We start from the raw sequence: 19681 nt of genomic DNA, 5'->3' as shown, positions 1-19681 counted from the left end.
ATGATACACTGAAATGTTGACAGAAACTGAAATGGTAATAGTCATTTCTGAATGGTGGGATTAAAGGTGATTCCCCCTACTCCTTCCAAACACACCTTGTATACCTGTTTCTTTAGTTTTGTATAATTGGCATCTCCTTTAATCAAGGAGAAAAAAACATTAAGCATGCTATAATACAGGTCCATACAGTTTTTAAACTTTGTTTATTCTAGTTAATGATGATTAACTTCATCATTTACCTAATTCTTTATATATTTTTTACATTGTTGACTGTTTCAAACATGAAAGTATAACAGATAATTTACAGCAATTTTTATGTTCTAATGTTCAGATTTAATAAACATTAAGTAATTAAATGTCAGATGTTAGCATGTTTCCATATTTTATTTTTGTAAACAAGGAATGAAACATGCAGATAAAGTTAATGCATTCTTATATTCTTATTGTATTTTCCTTACTCATGTCTCAGAATTAACCATTATTCTAAACCTGTAATACATATTTTAGTACTTTATATATTATGAATCCATTGTATGTTTTAAACTTTAAATAGATGTTATCATATTACATATAACTTTTGCAGTTTACGTTTTTCTCACTTTTTTGGGGTTTATAAAGTTAAATATGTGGAGTTCTAATTTATTATTTTTTATCTATGAATGCTTTAAATAAATATAAAAATTTATCCATTCCCCTGTTACTAGCTATTTGTGTCCATCCCCGTCTCCCCGCCCCCCACCACCAATGCCCTGAAGTTTAAGCACTTCTAAATCTCTGTTCACATCTGGAAGAGTCCTTTAGTTTATATAGCCAGAAATGGAATTGCAGAGTCATAAGGCAAGTGTATTTTCAACTTTACAACTATTGCCCAAATGCCTTCCAAAATGGTTGTACCAGTGTTATATTTCCACCCAGAAATATCTCTTTGCCCTTGTTAAATTTTTTTGCAAATCTATTGGATATAGCATGGCATCTTACAGAATTTTAATTTGCATTTCTTTTATTAGTAGTTTGGGTATGTTTTCAGTGTTTATAAGTATTGTGTTTTCTCTGCTATAAATTACCTAGATTTCTTTAAGTTTATGCTTTTTGTTACATTATTTTAAAAAAATCCTTTTGTGTACAGTTATCTGAAAGATACTCTCTTTTATTATTAATTGGGGTGACATTGGTTAATAACATTATGTAAGTTTCAAGTGTACAATTCTGTAATACATCATCTGTATATTGCGTTGTATGCTTACCACCCAGAATCTGGTATCCTTCTGTAACCATATATTTTATTTGACCCCGCTTTGTCCTCCGTGCCCCAAGCTCTAACTTGTGTAAAGCCTCAAAGTTTACAGGAGGTGAGAGTTAGGGCCTTCAAGTTCTCTCCAGTGCCTGTACATAGCCGGGGAATGCATACAACCCTTTCCAAGCACATGGCCTTTTAGAGTCCTATGAATATGTTGGAGTTTTTCACTGTCTCCTGTGTACATATCACTCCCTGGCTTTTCCTTGTAAGCTTTTTGGTTAATTAGCCTATTGTTTGCCCCAACAATTATTTATCCCTTAAACAATGGATTCTGATTGTTTTGGGGAAACCCCCCCAAGTAAAAGGCAGTTCACATTAGGTGAGGTCTGAGTAAAGTCAAAGAAACCATTGTGAGTGGGATCTTCCTGGGAAGCACTAGAGAGTTCAGAGAATGACAATTGTGTAGAGATGGGGCTTTGAAGAATCTCCAACTCCATTTTGCCCCCTCTAGTGGCTACCAGGTTGCTGTTTTCACCATGATTGTGGGCTGTTAATTGTCAAGTCTACTGCAGAACTGAGAAGGGTGGAGGGATTCGAATAGGTTATAGTAAAGCACAACTGAGTTTCAGCCATTTTCTTCAATAAACACTCCCAGATTGCCGGAAGCCTTTTTTGTATTTTTCCATATTACTGAAATAGTTGATTCTGACAATTTTTTTACCAGTGTTCTTTTTTTTTTTTTTTTTTTTTTAAAGATTTTATTGGGGAAGGGGAACAAGACTTTATTGGGGAACAGTGTGTACTTCCAGGCCTTTTTTCCAAGTCAAGTTGTTGTCCTTTCAATCTCAGGTGTGGAGGGTGCTGTTCAGCTTCAAGTTGTTGTTCTTTCAGTCTTAGTTGTGGAGGGTGCAGCTCAGCTCCAGGTCCAGTTGCTGTTGCTAGTTGCAGGGGGCACAGCCCACCATCCCTTGCTGGAGTCGAACCGGCAACCTTGTGGTTGAGAGGATGCGCTCCAACTAAGTGAGCCATCTGGGAGCGCAGCGGCAGCTCAGCTCAAGGTGTCGCATTCAATCTTAGTTGCAGGGGGCACTGCTCACCATCCCTTGCGGGACTCGAATCGAACTGGCAACCTTGTAGTTGAGAGCCCGGGCTCCAACCAACTGAACCATCCAGGAGGCAGCTCAGCTCAAGGTGCCATGTTCAGTCTTAGTTGCAGGGGACAGACCCCACCATCCCTTGCGGGACTGGAGGAGTTGAACCAGCAACCTTGTGGTTGAGAGCCCACTGGCCCATGTGGGAATCAAACCGGCAGCCTTCGGAGTTAGGAGCATGGAGCTCTAACCGCCTGAGCCACCGGGCTGGCCCACCAGTGTTCTTAATTGCTTTTATGGAGGAGTGGATTTTCAGAGGTCCTTAACTCCCTGTTCTTGCTGACCGGGTTATAGAATTTTTAAAGTCTAAGTTGACAGCTGCTTTCTTCCCTTAGAAACCTTGAAGACATTATTTCATTTAATCTGACCTCTGTTGTTTTTTTACAAATCTTCTGTCAAGCTAAATAATCTGTCTTTTTTTTTTTTTTAACCACATTGCAGAAAAAAATTCTTTTTGCCTTTGGTTTCTGCAGTTTTACTCCAGTTTGTGTGTGTGTTTCTTTTTATGTATTTGTCCTTCCCCATTCTCACTGTATCTTTTCAAAGAAATTCACATCTTTTAGTTTCTACAAAAATGTACGCATATTCTTTAACATTGCAGTTTTCCCACTCTGTCTCTTCTGTAGTTTTAATAGATGTGTGTCGCACTTTCTTGATCTGTCCTGCATGTCTCTTAACCTGTCTATCCTATTTCTCACCTTTTTATCTTTATGTGACATTCTTTATAGTTTCTTTTATTCTCCCAATTCACTAATTATCTCTTCGTTGTCTATTTTTTGTGTGTATTCAATGTAGTGTGTATTTTTCAATGACTATTTTTGTATAGGAGTTGTATTTGATTTTGTAGGCCTGTTTTTTTTTTTCATATTATACTTTTCTTATACTTTCTATTATTTTTCATGTCTTTCATCCTTTTAGAGTCTCTTTCATATTGTTCTGTTTTATCTCTTGGGGTGCCACCTTTTCACTTATCTGCTTAATCTTATTTCCTTATGTAGTTAATAATATTAGGTTTAGAAGTCATTATTGGTGGGATTGTATTTTTTATGAGGGTATTTACTCTTTAGGATGTGAAAGTATCCCCCCTAAATGAGTTTGTGTTTAGTTTGTGTTGTTCCCCAAAGTTTTTAAACACAATCAACCAGTTTTTATGTTAACTTTTTGCCGTTAGGCTCTCATACCTTATAGGTAGTTTATATTTGGATCTCATGAGAATGTGGAAAGGCTTCAGGTTTAGCACTTCCATGCAACTTTTTTTATTGCCCATACAGTGCCCAGGGTAGATGACAGACTTTCTTGCCACATCCTCTAGTCAGTGAACAGACATTTTGTGGTTCTCCTTTCATACACTTGACAGCTCTTTCAGAGCCCCCACTTTGTGTAGGATCTCAGACCCAGATCCTGCCTCTCATGGGCTCAGGACCATGCCTCTTTTCTCATGGGCATTAAAATGGCAACCAAGGCAGTAACTTCCTAAGCCACTACTATGAATAATCCCTGCATTTTGGGATTTAGAGGTCTCCTTTTCTTTCTTTATTAAAATTAACTGTTTATAAAACTGTTTTGACTTTATCTGTCATTTTTTAATGTTTTAGTGTCTACAGCAACTTAGTCCACAAGGTGGCGAGAAACAGTTGTGATTAACATTGTCTTTGCGAGATCAGAAGCATTTCCTGATTAAGTTTGAATTATGTTCTCTTTATATTTTAATTTTTTAAAACTTGAAAAGTTGCTATTTATTGACTGAACCAGGCATTGTATTAGGCTCTTCATGTATGTAATATCATGTAGTCTTCACAACTCTATGAAGTTGTGTTATTCTTTTTTAGCAGATGAGAAAATTAAGGTTCAGAGGATTTTAAACAATTTGTCAAAGGTTACAAAAATATTAAGTGGCAGAGCCAGATTCAAATCCAGCTCTGTCAGACTGTACACTTGATGTCTTCCTATTATTTTATCAATTTAAATGAGAAAACAATCGTGGCAAGATATCTTGTAAATGCTTTGTTTATTATCAAAGTGTTCTGGTGTCTAAAATGTGTGATTTTTTTTTTTTTTACCTTCCCCCCCCCCCGCCTTTTTTTTTTTTTAAAGAAAGCATTTTCTAGTCTTAGATCCTTCCACGGTAAACTTGCAGTGCTGTTGAGGTAGAAAGAACAGTAGTTTGCTATGGGTGTTGTTCTTTTCAGGGGACCCATAGATGTGATTGGAATAAGGAAGAGAGATTATAGTTTATCTGAAAAGGACCATTTGAGCACCATAAATGGTAGTGTTTTTCTTTTAAGTTAGGGGGAATTTCTAACAGCTGTGTAAAAATGGAATTAGTAGTTTTGAATAGGTAGCAAGGTTTTTGGTCAACCACTGATAAGAAATACTGCATAGATAAGAGGAATGAGTGATAGTGAGAAACTCCCTAAGGAATATAACCCCAGAGGGACATGAGCTGGTTTTTTTTTTTTTGTAAATAAAGTTTTATTGGCACACAGCTACCACCCATTTGTTTCCATATTGTATGGCCACTTTTATGCTGTTAACTCCAAAATTGAGTAGTGACCTAATAGCCTCCAGGACCTAAGATATTTAGTATCTGGCTCATTCCAGCAAAAGTTTACAGACCCCTCTGAAAAAAGTAAGCCCCAACAAAAATGTTTTTACTTGGCTTATACCATAAAAAATGGGGGAAACTTGTCAAGCTGAGGCTAGTAACTCACTGACTCTTTCCAGGGTAAGTACATAAACTACACCATGGTCTTCTTTAGTTAGGAATAGATTCAGGCCATATAATGAGTCTTCTGTAGTTATAAAAGGCCGAGCTAGAGACTTTGCCCTTAGTTCCATCAGCCTAATTGAAAACCCAACCAAGTTCTTTTCTTTTAATTTTGATTTTTACATTCTATTCAAACGTAAAGCACATTTAGCCTCAAGTGGAGTTCATCGTGACCTCAGGCAAAGGGAGGCAGCCACATGTGAGAGTGCTAGAAATAAACCTGGTGTCTGTCTGATGAGAAGCAATGTGTGTCTAACAAGAAAAAGGAACTTGTCTGTCTAGTGAGATCTTTGTTGACTTTTTGTACTCTGACCCCATGTCTAAAAAAATATGCAGGACGTTAATTCTTTTGAGTTCATTTTCAAACTAATACCTTTTTCTCACCAAACATTTTTTACTATTTCTATAAATATATGTGCTCCAGTGTTCCTATTGTGTTTGCTTTTCTTTTGGCCAGCTGCTCAGGTTAAACTGGGTCACGTAGCACACACTCTTTTAAGTTCAATCTCAAATCTAATGTACCTTGTATACGTTACTACTTTGATCAGAATATTTTAGTACCTGGAATAGTGCCATTTTAGCATGAATGAAAGTGCATATTTATCATTTTCATTTTTTCCTGATGTCTCGAAATACTCTTGGCATCTTCATTCCAAATTAGAACATTTGTAAGCCATCAATATGTTAGAACACCCTGACCTTCTTTGGTCAACAAATAATATAGGCTGTTAGCCTTTTCTGTCAGGTCTGATATGTTTCTACATTTAAATCTGTCTGGCCTTTGGTAGAGTTGACAGTTCTCCACCCCTCCCCATAAATACATGTGACATTAAATTTTGGACAGTTGTCTTTATTGTGACTTTACAGCTGAGTTGCACTAATGTGGTTTACTTACCTTTTAAGAGAGCTACACAGCAGTTCTTTAATGACACTGGTATCAGTAGTCTCAGAAGGATGAGGGAAGAAGATGGAAGTACCGTGTTTCCCCCAAAAACAAGACCTAGCCAAACAATCAGCTCTAATGTGTCTTTTGGAGCAAAAATTAATATAATACACAGTATTATATTTATTATATTATACTACACTACACTACACTACATTACATTATATTATAGACCAGGTCTTATATTACAGTAAAATAAGACCAGGTCTTATATTAATTTTTGCTCCAAAAGACGCATTAGAGCTGATTGTCCGGCTAGGTCTTGTTTTTGGGGAAACATGGTAATGCAGTCATTAGGTAAAGGTGTTAACGCTTTCCTCCTCTGGTGAGCTAAAGGTACCACTCAGACTTGGGTCGATGTGTCAGAGTCAAGGTCAGAGAAAACTTTCTACATATCCATTGAGAGCTGGTTTATCAGGCTGCCTCTCCACTGTAGGATTTATTTTATTTTTTAATTTTTGCTTTAGTGGAAAGGTAACAAATTACTTCTTGGGTCAGAGAGTTTGAGAAAGGAAGGTAAACATTACTAATTGTTTTCATGGCCTTTATAAGAAATGTAGAAGTTGAGTGCAAAGGGGGCCCATGTAAGATGGTCAGGGTTTGTCCCCAGTTTGACTTCTGTCAAACTGTCTCTCTGACAAGAATGTTTTTTCCTTCCCATTGTGAGTGTTCCATCCTCAAGGCACTGAATGCTTTCATCGTTGCCAGCTTTTGAAGAGGAAGTTGTTGGACTTTTGCCCAGTTTAGGCTGCAAGTGGGGTGGGAGGAGAAGCAGGAAAGTGAGCCAAAGTGCACTTTAATTGGGTAGTGTTTACTTCACATGTGTTGTGTCACGATAAGGATAGGGGTGTTGGTAAAAATCTTTTCATACTCCATAACTATCTTACTGAGGGGTAAATTTCTAAAAGGAGAAATAAATTAATAATGTAGATGTAAAGCAGTCTATTGGTGTAGCAGGCTGCCAGCATGTAGTTTGATAATTCTGCTCCAAACCTTACTTTGCTAGAACTAGGAAAGTGCTTAAAGAGGCACAAACTGGTTGAATTGTTGGTTGGAAGGGAATTCAGTAACTACTTAATAAAACTCTCCTCTTTCATCTGATTGTTACATGAACTAACACACATATACATTCATTCCCCTATCTCTCTCTTTCTCTCTTTCACAGTCCTTCAAAGGCTTTTTCAGTGCTTTTAAAGAATGACAGATGTCTTCACATGGCCTATAGAGCCCATAGTCTTTCCAACACTGATTGTTTCTTGTCTTCACCTTGCTTTTATGCTCCCCTTGCATTCTCCTCCAGCCATGTGGACCTTCCTCCTCACGGAGATCTTTCTTAACTCTTGACATGTTCTCATGGCACCTCTCATTTATACGAAGATCACATGTAGTAAGTACATTGTGCATTGTTTCAGTGAGAAGCTGGTAGTTTTGCTCATGTCTGGATCACTAGCAGCTAATGCTTGTCACATAGCTGCACACAAATATTTGTTGAATCCATGAATTCCGTCTATTTTCTGTAGTTACCTGACTTTTATTTGGACTTTCCAAGATATACTCATTTCATTTTGGAGTTGCTCTAATGGTAATACAGTTTTTAGAAAACTGGAGAAAATGTTTACAACCAAAATGAGACAAGGATATTATTAATATATAAAGAACTCACATAAATCTCTAAGGAAGATATTTAAAACCGTAATAAGAAGGCAAAGGATGCACATAGCTAATTCACAAAAGAAATTCTTAAAATGGCTAAGAGAGAGCTGAGAAAATTTTTATTTTTACTAGGGATCATATAAATGCAAATCAAGCAAAATACTACCTATCAATTTGGCAAAAATAATTTTGCGCAAGAAGCAGCCTGGGAGGCTTCTTATATTATTCAGTGATACTGGAGACGGTGTTAAGTTAAAAGGATAATTTTAGAGCCACACAGACATAGTTCTAAGTGTTGGCTCTTCCACTTAGTTAAATACATGACTTTGCAAATTACTTACGTTTCTCCTTTGTAAAATTGAGAACTTACAGGGATTTTGTTACTAAATTTGTTTGTTCATTCACAAATACTTATTGAGTGACTGCTTTGTGCCAGGCACATTCTCGGGCACTGAGGATACAGCAATGAACAAAAACATCCCTGCCTGATGGAACTTTCATCCTAACAGTGGAGACAGACAATAAACAAATAAATATATAAAATGTACAGGATGTTGGATAGTGTTGAGGGTTATAGAGGAAAATAAAGCAGGGAAGAGATAGCAAGTATTGTGTCACAGATAGTGTTGCTATTTTAAATAGGATGATCTGGGAATTTCTCACTGAGAAGGTGACATTTCAGCAAAGATTTCCAAAAGGTAGGGAAGTAAGCCATGTGAATGTCTTGAGGAAGAACGTTCCAGGCAGAGAAAATAACACTTTTAAAGGAATGAGGACGTATTGTGCCTGATATGTTTGAAGAATAGTAGGGAAGCCAGTATAGTGTCACCAACGTAAACAAGGGGAGGATCCTAGGAGAGGTGAAGGGGGAGTAGATGGAAGGCCTTGTGAGTTCTGGCAAGTATATTATTGGCTTTCACTGTAAGGTGGGAAGCCACTGCAGACATTTCGATCAGGAAAGTGACATAATATCAGTATATTTTAAATGGATTATGTTGTTGCATCTAGAACAGACTATGATATGGAAGCACGGAAACTAATTAGGAAATTTGAATAATTGAATAAGGGTTGATGGACTGGGGTGGTAGCAGAAGGAAGGGTAGAGGCTGAGAAATACTTAGACTCTGTATTCATAGTCAAGGTAGGTCAAAGATGACCTTATGGTTGTGGGCTTGAATACTTGGAAGGATGGTGTTGCCATTAACCAAGGTAATGTAACGTGCTTAGCCTGCTATGTGTTTTCTATTAATGCTTCATAAAGGGTGATTCCTTTCCCCAAAATTTAGAGTAAAAATGAAAGAATTTCTTCTATCTGATGTGCTTCTGTCTACCTACCCAAACAAATAGACTTGTTCACCAGAATAACTAGATACCAAATTATATATTTAGCTGGCACATGGAAATTCTGGTAAATTACTCTGTTTGGCCAAGAGATTTACTTCCTAACTGAAGGTAGAACTCATATTTTTCCATATGACAGTAATACAATAATGGCAAGGGTATCAATAGTAATCAAATGTTTTTAGAAATCAGAGAAAAATACTCTGTTAATGTTTCATTTAATGGATACTATACACTTGTGCCCATTTTTTTTCCTTTCAGGATGTTGCCTTATGGCTGTTTAGCCACAGGAGATCGCTCTGGCCTCATTGAAGTTGTGAGCACGTCTGAAACAATTGCTGACATTCAGCTGAACAGTAGCAACGTGGCTGCTGCAGCAGCCTTCAATAAAGATGCCCTTCTGAACTGGCTTAAAGAATACAATTCTGGGTTCGTTTGTTTTGTTTGGTTATTGTTTTCCTGAACAAACAGCCAAATATAACTGTCCTCCCAATTAGAATTATCAGTATCCTAGAGGAGATAGTAGTGTAATTTATTGCTTCATTTCAGGTTAGATCAAAATGATAAATAGGCCTTCCTAAAGTCTTACAAATGATTAGTGCTGATCTTTATCTAGATCAAATTTCAGAGCCCTGCAGTAGTTACAATCTAAGAATTTAAGTATTTTTAAAATAACATACAGGTTTTTGCTTAAAGGCATTCATTTCTGTAATTATGTGAATGTGTGAACTTAGGTTCTTAGTAGTTTTTTATAATGGAAGTAAATGAGTTTGAAGACTGTGATGACTTCAAACTAAAAGTAAAGTGCTTGGAATTGTGTTTTTTATGGTTATTGTGTTGGAAAAACCCTAATACATAAGAAATTAAGGAATTTCACAATCAGGGGAAAACACTAAATATTTTTGGCTAATGACTTCAAATTCAGACATAAATTTTACCATTGGCAAAGTCCAAGGACTTATATGTGAGAATCAGTTTCCAAATTTTTATCTTAGGGCTTTGTCTCTAAAGGGTTTGTATTAGTCACTTCTAATTTAAGTCAGTGACTTGAATGGCTGGAAATGCAGTACTTGAGTCTTAAATACAGAATTCTAGCCTTATGTCAAAACCAACCAAATTATTCCAAGGCCCCAGAATTACCCAGCAAAACTAATGGTCTCCTCTCATTTCTATGTATATGAACCTATCCCATCCCCACTGAAACATGACCCCCAGGACACAGCAATTTGATGGCTGAGGTCCAGTTATCTGATGTCTTTGAGCCAGTCTATTCACTCCTCTCTGCCCTGTTCCTATGAATCCTCATTCTCTTGGCTGATCCAACATGATCTGCTCTTAAGTTTCTGGTAGCTCCATATACGTTTCTGGCAGTCACTCAATAAGCAGTTCTTCTCACATTTAAAAAGGAAACGGGAATGTGGATTTGTTCTCAGCTCACACATTTGCAGGGTGAAAACCATTGTTGTTTCTATTTTTTCTCTTTTTCAGGGATGACCTGGACCGAGCCATTGAGGAGTTTACCCTGTCCTGTGCCGGCTACTGTGTAGCTTCTTATGTCCTTGGGATTGGTGACAGACATAGTGACAACATCATGGTAAAAAAAAATGGCCAGGTGAGCTGTTCCCCAGAGTCTTCTAAGGGCCCGAGTGATGCTTGCTTAGGTACAGCACAATCTCTTGTGAAACTCACGCAGGTTCTTTAGTGATTCTTGGAGTCATGTGTTTCTCTTTACTTTTATTTCCCACCCCTCGTTTCACTTACTATGTGGTTCATATATTCATTGGTTTGTTTCCTTAAAGTTAGGTGATAAGAATTTATTTAAATATTTTTTTAAATATTGTGGTTATTTAAGTGACCTGTTTTTTCAGTATAAGAAATTGTGTTTTGGCACAAACAAAAGTCCTGGACCAGATGACGTCACAGGTGAATTTTACCAAACATTCAAAGAAGAATGAACACTTACCCTTCTCAAGTTATTCAAAAAAATTAAGAGAATGGAAGGCTCCCAACCTTGTTTTATTTTATTTTTTAATAAATTTTGTTGGGGAATATTGGGGAACAGTGTGATTCTCCAGGGCCCATCAGCTCCAAGTCGTCGTCCTTCAATCTAGTTGTGAAGGGCGCAGCTCAGCTCCAAGTCCAGTCACTGTTTCCAATCCTAGTTGCATGGGGCACAGCCCACCATCCCATGGGCTCAGCGGCAGCCTTGTTGTCTTCAATCTAGTTGTGGAGGCCACAGCTCACAGGCCCATGTGGGAATCAAACCGGCAGTCCTGTTGTTCAGAGCTCGTGCTCTAACCAATTGAGCAATCCGGCCAACCACCCCCTCCCCCGCCCCAACCTCATTTTATTAGGCCACTATTACCCTGCTTCCAGAGCCAGACAAAGGCATTACAAAAAAAGAAAATTATAGGCCGATATCCCTGATGAATATATATGAAAAATTCTCAACAAAATATTAGCAAAGCGATTTCAGCAATACATTGAAAGGATCATACACCATGATCAAGTGATATTTATTCCTGGGATGCAAAATTGGTTCAATTAACGTGATATACCACATAAATAAAATGAAGGATAAAAATCATATGATCATATCCATAGATGCATTAAAAGCATTTGACAAAATCTGGCATCCATTTATGATAAAAACTCTCAGCAAAATGGGAATAGAGAGACCATACCTCAACATAACAGGCCATATATGACAAACGTATAGCTAATATCATACTCAAAAGTGAAAAGATAAAAGCATTTTCATTAAGATCAGGAAGAAGATAAGGATGTCTGCCCATTTTCACCGCTTTTATTCACCATATTATTGGAAGTCCTAGTCACAGCAGTCAGACAAGAAAAAGAAATAAGAGACATCCAAATTGGAAAGAAAGAAGTGAATCTGTCATTATTTGCAGATGACATGGTACTATATAGGGAGAACCTCAAACATTCCACCAAAAAACTATTAGAACTGATAAATGAATTCAGTAAAATAGCAGGATACAAAATTGATGTTCAGAAATTGGTTGTATTTCTATATACCAATAACAAATTATCAGAAACAGAAATTAAGAAAATGATTACATTTACAATTGCATCAAAAGAAAATACCAAGGAATAAATTAAACCAAAGAGGAAAAAGACTTGTATTTGGCAAATTAATAAGACATTGAAGAAAGAAATTGAAAAAGATACAAATAAGCATATACCGTGCTCATGGATAGGAACAATTAACACCATTAAAATGTCCATACTACCCAAAGCAATCTCTCAATGTCATTTTTCACAGACCTAGAACAAATAATCCTGAAATTTATATGGAACTATAAAAAACCCTGAATAGCTTTGGCAATCTTGAGAAACAAAAGTTGAGATATTACAATACCTGGTATCAAACTATACTACAAGGCTATCGTAATCAAAACAACATGGTACTGGCATAAAAACAGACTCATAGGTCAGTAGAACAGAATAGATAATGCAGAAATAAACTCATGCCTGTATGGTCAAAAATCTTTAAAAAATAATATAAAACCATAAAAGAAAATAAATTGTATCTTGGACACAAATGTAACTAAGAATAGAAGGAACAGATGATGTGCATGATATATTAACTTTAAATAAGATAACCAGTTCTTAAAAAAAAAAAGTGGAGCCGTGTTTTTCTCTTTTAGAACATCAAATGTGGGAGTAGAGCATAGGGAGAAATGGAGTATGTAATACCATTTTGGGGTAGCTAAGGTATTAGACCAGGTTATTTATGAAGAAGCTCTTAGTTTTCAAATAAAAAACTCTTTTTCAGAGTGACTTATGTTTTCTTGTAAATTCTTTTATATTAAGTAAAGACAGATAAGATATTTGGGATATTTATCAGTTTAGCCACCCTTGGAATTTTCTGCCACTAGAGGTATTCCAGATTGAAAACCTGTAGGTCACTGTGAATTCTGGCTCTAGGTGGGACCCAGAGTTTTACACCTGGGACATCTGGGTAGTTGTTCTTGAGCTTTGCGATTTAAACCTTGTGTTCACACTTAAAAGGATTCTTTCAGACTTCTGGTTAATAACATTGAATACATAGGGGTTTCTTTATTCTTGACACCCTTCTAATATGAAGTTAAGGAATAAGAAATACGTAAATCCAAGAAGTCAAAGATAGGAGGAGTATAGGCCACAATGGGTGAAAGACATCAACAGATTAGGGGATGATAGAAAGCGTGATGAAAAGGTGGCAATGACTTAACATAGCTGAGGAAAATGGAAACCTGCATACCTTTAGAGGGGTATGTCAGTCGGAGAAAAAGCTCTGGAATGAGATGCACAAGGTATTGCAGAAGGTGGGGATTAGGGAAGAGGCTGAGAACATGATTGTTGGTAGTTTCATATGAAGCAATTAGATACTCAAGCCTCCTTCCCATCTCCTAGAAGGAGATAGAGTTATTCTCTGAATGATTCTTCTGACTCAAGGGCACTGAGTTCTAGAGAAGCTGAGGAAAAGGTGCCATATTAAAAATTGCAAGCAAACCCACCAATAAACAGTCCTATCAGTACGTAGAATTTTCATTTAGCTTTTTAGTGACTCATTTTAAAATATGAATTGTCAGCCAAGGATTAGCAGACATTTGAGGGAAGCCTCCACCATGAAAGATAAGAGACCAAAACAAAATGGGAAATAAAAGAACTCTGGAAAAACAGAATAACCAGTAAACAGAGGATGATTTTTTTAAAAAAACAAAAGAGACATTGAATCTATTAAGTAATAATAGGATTCTGTTTTTTAAAAATCAGAAAATAGAATTCTTGGAAATTAAAAAGAGAACAAAAAGTTAAAATAGAATTAGTGTAAACTAAAGATCAGCTAATATTTATTGAACGCTTAACTTGTTGAAGGCACAGTTCTAAGTTCTTTGGTTAACATCTTCAATCCTCATGAGAACCTTACAGAGTAAGTGGTAGTGTTACCCCATTTACAGGTGAGAAAATTGAGGCAACAGAAAATGGATATACAAGGATTTAAATCATGGTAATTGGCTCAGATTATCTTGTTTAGCCACCATGCTCTGTATTGCTCCATAACATCCCCAAAAGAACCAAAATATCTGATAAATAGGAGAAAGAGGATCCAGTAATGCTAGTGAATCAGTCCAGGGAGGTCTGCCATTAGCCTAATGGAGGAGTTCCAGAAAGAAGTAACAAAGATGAAGGAAAGCAGATAATATAAAAACATTTGCTGAAGTTGATGTTCGTGAATATCCGGTTAAAAGAGCACAAAAGTTTTTTTATAGTGGATGAAAAGACCCTCACTAAGACCCTTTACCACGACGTTTCAGTGCCTCAGGCATAAAGAGACTGTGTTAAAACCTTCCCTGAGACCCAGTAGGGCTCATACTAGGTAGGGTTCAGTAGTCAGAAAGACTTGGCTTCTCAATAGCAACATTGGGAACTTAAGACAGTGGAAGTTAGCATTCATAATTTTGAGAGAAGATGATTCTAACCTAGAATTCTAACTATAAATTATAAATCAGGTATAAAGGTGGAATAAAGACATTTTCAAACATAGAAGATCTCAAAAGCTGTGTCTCCTTTGCATCTATTCTAAGGAGGCTGCCAGAATAAGGACATTCACCAAAACAAGGTTCTAAATGAGTAGTACTTTTGTCTTCAGGGGACATTTGTCAATGTCTGAAGACATTGTTGGTTGTCAGGACTGGTGAGGGGGCTGTTCTGTTGGCATCTAGTGGGTAGCGGCTAGGGATGCTGCTAAATAGCTTACAGTGTACAGATCAGAACAAAGAATTATCAGGCCCAACATTTCAGTAATGCGAATATTGAGAAACCCTTGTCTAAACCAAAAGAGAATGTGATGTGGGACTTGGGAAACGGGGGCTCCATATAGGATAAGAGTTGAAGGGAGAGCCCAGGAGGAAGGTTGTACAGCAGGCCTAGAGAACAACCAGCGCATACAGAATTAAATGATTACCTGATTACATGGGAAAATATTTTTTAAATGATTTTTAGATTTTTAAGAAGATTTTGGGAAGAATTAATGATCGGATCATAGAACTCTTAAGTCCAAAAAAAATATTTTTGTCAAGGAAAAACGTGAACAAAGAAAGAAATGTCCTGGTATACCACTACCACGTGGCTTAACTTTGAAATGTATTTATGTAGTCTGAACAATAGTAAACATTGACTATACTTAACAGAAATGATGATATAATGTGCCACATCATGTAGTATTACCTGAGCACAAGGGTACTAAATCTTCACCTTCCATAAGAAGAGTAATCCTAAATTAGGAAGTAAAAAATAAGTATAAAAAAAGGTATTTAGAAAAATGGAGGCAGATACCAGAGAACTTATGTGAAAGAATGGGGAGAAGGTTACCTCTAAGTAGTAGCACTCAAGGTGGTGAATAGCTAGCTGGTGGGGCAAGAATATACTCTTTTTGTTGTGTTTCTATATGAAGAACTGTTGACGTAGAAATATTAGGTTGCTGCAAAAGTAATTGCGGTTTAAAAGGTTAAAAATTGCAAAAACTGCAATTACTTTTATACTAACATAATAGTTCTATGTGTAGAACTATTTGACTTTTTAATCAGACATGTTTATTATTTGAATACATTTTTCTTTTTAAAGATTTGCCTTCCCTACTGGGTATTTGCAGTTTAATATCAGGGTTATTATTGAGTATAAGAGATCTATGAATGTTAGATACTCTCTCTTCTCAAGAGACCCAGAAGGCTGTGAAAAAGGGACTCAGATAAGGGTGGGGACAGTGCATCGGGATTTAGGACTGTTGAGATCTCTTCTTTCTATTTGGCACCCACCAGAAAAACAAGGAAAATTGAAAATCCCATTTGTTTTCCAGCTCTTCCACATTGATTTTGGACACATTCTTGGAAATTTCAAGTCTAAATTTGGCATTAAAAGGGAGCGAGTGCCTTTCATTCTTACCTATGATTTCATTCATGTGATTCAACAAGGAAAAACAGGAAACACGGAAAAGTTTGGCCGGTGAGTATTGCCCTTATGTCAAGGGTAGACACATTCAACATTTTCTCATCTGGCCAGCTGGACTAACATTTCTTTGCTGAGGTATATTTAGGTCTGGGAGATACTCAATCTGCTAATGGGGATTTTGGGGGATTTGCCTGTCAGATCCATGTTATGGTTCAGATATACTCAGAGAAGAGAAACAATGCTGGAAATGTGAAATAAGTTAGCTTTATTCCAAAAGTATACCACCTTTTACCTGTCTTAGAAAATTCTCTGAAACTATTAAGACATTTGATAGAGAGGTGCTGAGAACAGGCATTTTGCTGTCATTCATCGTGGAGTACAGTGAGGGAGCCAGGGTTCAGAGACAGACTTTATAATTTCTGATCTATTCCTTGTTCCTTGTATGTTTTTTTGTACATTACTGTCTTCCTGTCTTTGTTTTTTCATATAAAATGGGGACAAACTAATTCAATTTCAGGGCTGTTATGATAGAGACAGGTAACATGATGTGATGAACTCATATTATAACCTTAGTAAATAATTGGTATTATCATTTCTAGTTCTGCCTGGGTTTCTGCCAAATATACCTCTGGGTGCATTTTTTTCTTTCACAAAACTGAGATAGGATTGGGTGGTCCTTTTGAATGACCATCTAGAAGAGAAGAGAGGACGGCAAGATGACAGGGAAGTGCAACGCAGAAACACTGATCACTGATTCAGAGGACTTGAAAGAAATTAATGCCTGAAGTCAGACCACCGATCTGGAGTCTAGAAACGTGTTCAGAAATCCTCATGGATTATAATTATTACTTGCTTTACAATAATTTTTTTTGCCTCATAGAATTTAAAAGCCTAAATTGTGTTATATTGCTTTTTATCATAGAAAATATATTTAGTTTTGTTTCTGAAAAATATATGTGTGGTTTTAGAGAGCTTGATTTATTTTATGTAAATTTTAGTCCTGGGACAATTTTCAGAGAAGGAAAAATCAGAAACGAACCTTTAGTTCAATAGAAATTTTCCAGCTCTTATGGAAAGTCTAGCTATGGCTCTCTCATCGTCCTTTATGAAATTTGCTGACTCACCTCTAACATCATGCTCTTGTGATTTGCTGCATCAACTAAAGGTTCCGCCAATGTTGTGAGGACGCGTATCTGATTTTACGTCGGCATGGGAATCTCTTCATCACTCTCTTTGCACTGATGTTGACTGCAGGGCTTCCTGAGCTCACATCAGTCAAGGATATACAGTATCTTAAGGTACAAACCCCTTTCTCTGTACATTGGAGCTCAATATACCTGCCTGTTCAGATGTTCAAAGGGAATGGAACCAAGTCTTTTTCTGTGAGACAGTTCTTGCACAGGAGTGGTAGTGGCAAGCAGCTGAGTAGGTGTCTTGCAGTAATCATAAATTCATTTTGTCTTCAAAAACCCTTTGGCAGAGGTCATATTGTCACCCTACCTTGGTGTTCGTTCTCCCTCCTGCAAATGTTTTAAATAAAAACATGAGGCACAGTGCTTGATGGTGGCTGGGCAGTGTAACCAAGCAAACCTCCTGCAGTTGTTGACATTTGCACGTCAGTTTGGAGGATGCATAAAATGAGATTTTTTTCCTTCATTTTCAGGACTCTCTTGCCTTAGGGAAGAGTGAAGAAGAAGCACTCAAGCAATTTAAGCAAAAATTTGATGAGGCACTCAGGGAAAGCTGGACTACTAAAGTGAACTGGATGGCCCACACAGTTCGGAAAGACTACAGATCTTAATGATCAGCCTTTGCTCCTAACGTATTTGTTGGTTTTGTTTAGTTTTCATTTTGCACTTGCACTAAGTTGAATATGACCCTGCCAGAGATGTTATAAAGGGAATGAAATTCTGAATCTCGGTTAAATTTAAGAACAAGGCATCCCATACAACCTAATCTGAACAATCCCTGATGACCACCCTCTGCTTTTTGAATGCTTCCAAGATTCATCATGAAAACTGTCAACATTATGGATAATCATTTCTGCTGACTTTGCACGCCAAGGAATGCTACTAGAGATTGTTTTTTGTCTGTCTTTTTTTTTTTTTTTTTTTTTTTAATTTTAAGTATTTGGTACTTTCCCGGAATGGTGTAAATACTTCTTTTTTGAACTGTGACCAAGTGTTATCAGCCAACTTATCCACACCTGGGGACTGTTGGCTGTTCTTAATTTCCAAATGAGGCGTAAAAGAAAGGTATCTTTCTTCCCTTTTTAAATTGTATAAACTACAAATTATAATATAAGTTGAAATTATGATTATTTTTCAAAAGAAATCTTTTAAACCTGTGGAAACATTAATTCTTTTGTTATATTTATCTATCATGATAACATCATCCCAGCCAGACTTGCTGAAAATCTACTGGTGAGGCAAATATATATGCTGCATATATATTTATAAAATTTCTAGTGGGAGTTCTGTATAAAAAAATGTTTCTTTGGTTTTCTTCAGCCTGTGTTTTACAAAAAGCAGAGCATTTTCCTAAGTTACTTTTTAGTTAACTGTATGTGATCCAGTTCTTCCAGCTGCTTCTGTAATGAGGCACATATTAATACAGTTTTTACATGGTTATCTATGAAAGAGTTCATAGAGCAAACTACTTGAGCAAATGTACCCAAGACAGAAAGCAAATGAAAATGAAACTATTTATGGAATAAACTCAAGACCTAAAATTCAGTATTTTAGTAAAATGCCAGATGTTCTTACTGTATTTATTAAAACTTGTAATAATGTGATTTTTTTCAAGGGTATTAGTTCAAGTTGAAATGATTTTATGCCACATGGAATTCTTTAATTTATTTGTTGAGGTACCATATACTTAGGGTGCTAGATGGCAAACGATGTTAATATGTGCAATAGGAACTACTGGTTTGAATGTGTAAATGGATGCTCTTTCTGAGTACTGGCAACATCCAGCAAAACTACTGCTTATTCTCCAAAGACTATTGGGAGCTCTCAGTTCTCAATGACATGGGAAAGAGAACTGAGTATTTGCCCGGTGACTGAGTTTTCTATAGGAATTTTATTAAAAATTGTTTAATTTTGTTGTCCTCCTTCATGTTCTCAGTTAAATAAATGGGTGAGCTGATGTTGGCTGCTCTTGGGATGTGTGGGCCTCTTCTTTATGGGCAACACAGGCCTTTGGATCTTGGCACTGGGACTCTTAAGAAATGGCCAAGTCAAGACAAACCATCCTTGGTAATTGTGAGGCACAGGGTCTCTTCCCTGCCTTCTCTCCTGGCCTCTCAGTCCCATCAGACTGTGTGGGAGGCCTCTTGGACTTTGGCGGGAGCCTGAGGCAAGAGGGACCCTCATCAAGTTTCAGTACCTTTGGGAGGTACCCTAAGGCCTGGGGGAATGCTTCTTCAGTTACTCGGTACCTAAACCAAGGCCAGACTGTACCACTTTGGCACTGTCTCCCATGGGGCAGTTGCTCAGAGCAGGTCCCAGTTTCTTGGAAATAACTCAGCTGAGGATGAGGGTTGATCTCTGAACTTGACATTCCCAGATCTGGTCTAGACTCAGTGAAGGTTCCAGGTTGCAGGTCAGGGGTTTGGAGAACGGTGATTTGCC

General features: G+C 37.0%; 1 protein-coding gene across 5 annotated transcripts in view; it reads left to right on the top strand.

Moving 5' to 3' along the window:
* Positions 1–19196, top strand: part of PIK3CB (phosphatidylinositol-4,5-bisphosphate 3-kinase catalytic subunit beta) — a 153476-nt gene extending 134280 nt beyond the window's left edge. For all 5 annotated transcript variants that reach the window (XM_019747566.3, XM_019747603.3, XM_088798363.1 and 2 more), the window contains 5 exons: positions 9354–9521; positions 10581–10704; positions 15958–16103; positions 17215–17347; positions 17713–19196. In XM_019747566.3, the coding sequence (XP_019603125.2) occupies positions 9354–9521; positions 10581–10704; positions 15958–16103; positions 17215–17347; positions 17713–17850 (709 nt within the window). In that variant the 3' untranslated portion in view covers positions 17851–19196. The remainder of the gene's footprint in view (positions 1–9353; positions 9522–10580; positions 10705–15957; positions 16104–17214; positions 17348–17712) is intronic.
* Positions 19197–19681: the final 485 nt, after the last annotated feature.

The sequence above is a fragment of the Rhinolophus sinicus genome, chromosome 5, assembly GCF_057876585.1.
Source record: "Rhinolophus sinicus isolate RSI-liver-muscle chromosome 5, RSI-T2T, whole genome shotgun sequence".
NCBI lineage: Eukaryota > Metazoa > Chordata > Mammalia > Chiroptera > Rhinolophidae > Rhinolophus > Rhinolophus sinicus.
The sequence above is the reverse complement of the archived record's forward strand: the minus strand, read 5'-3'. Positions and strand labels throughout refer to the sequence as shown.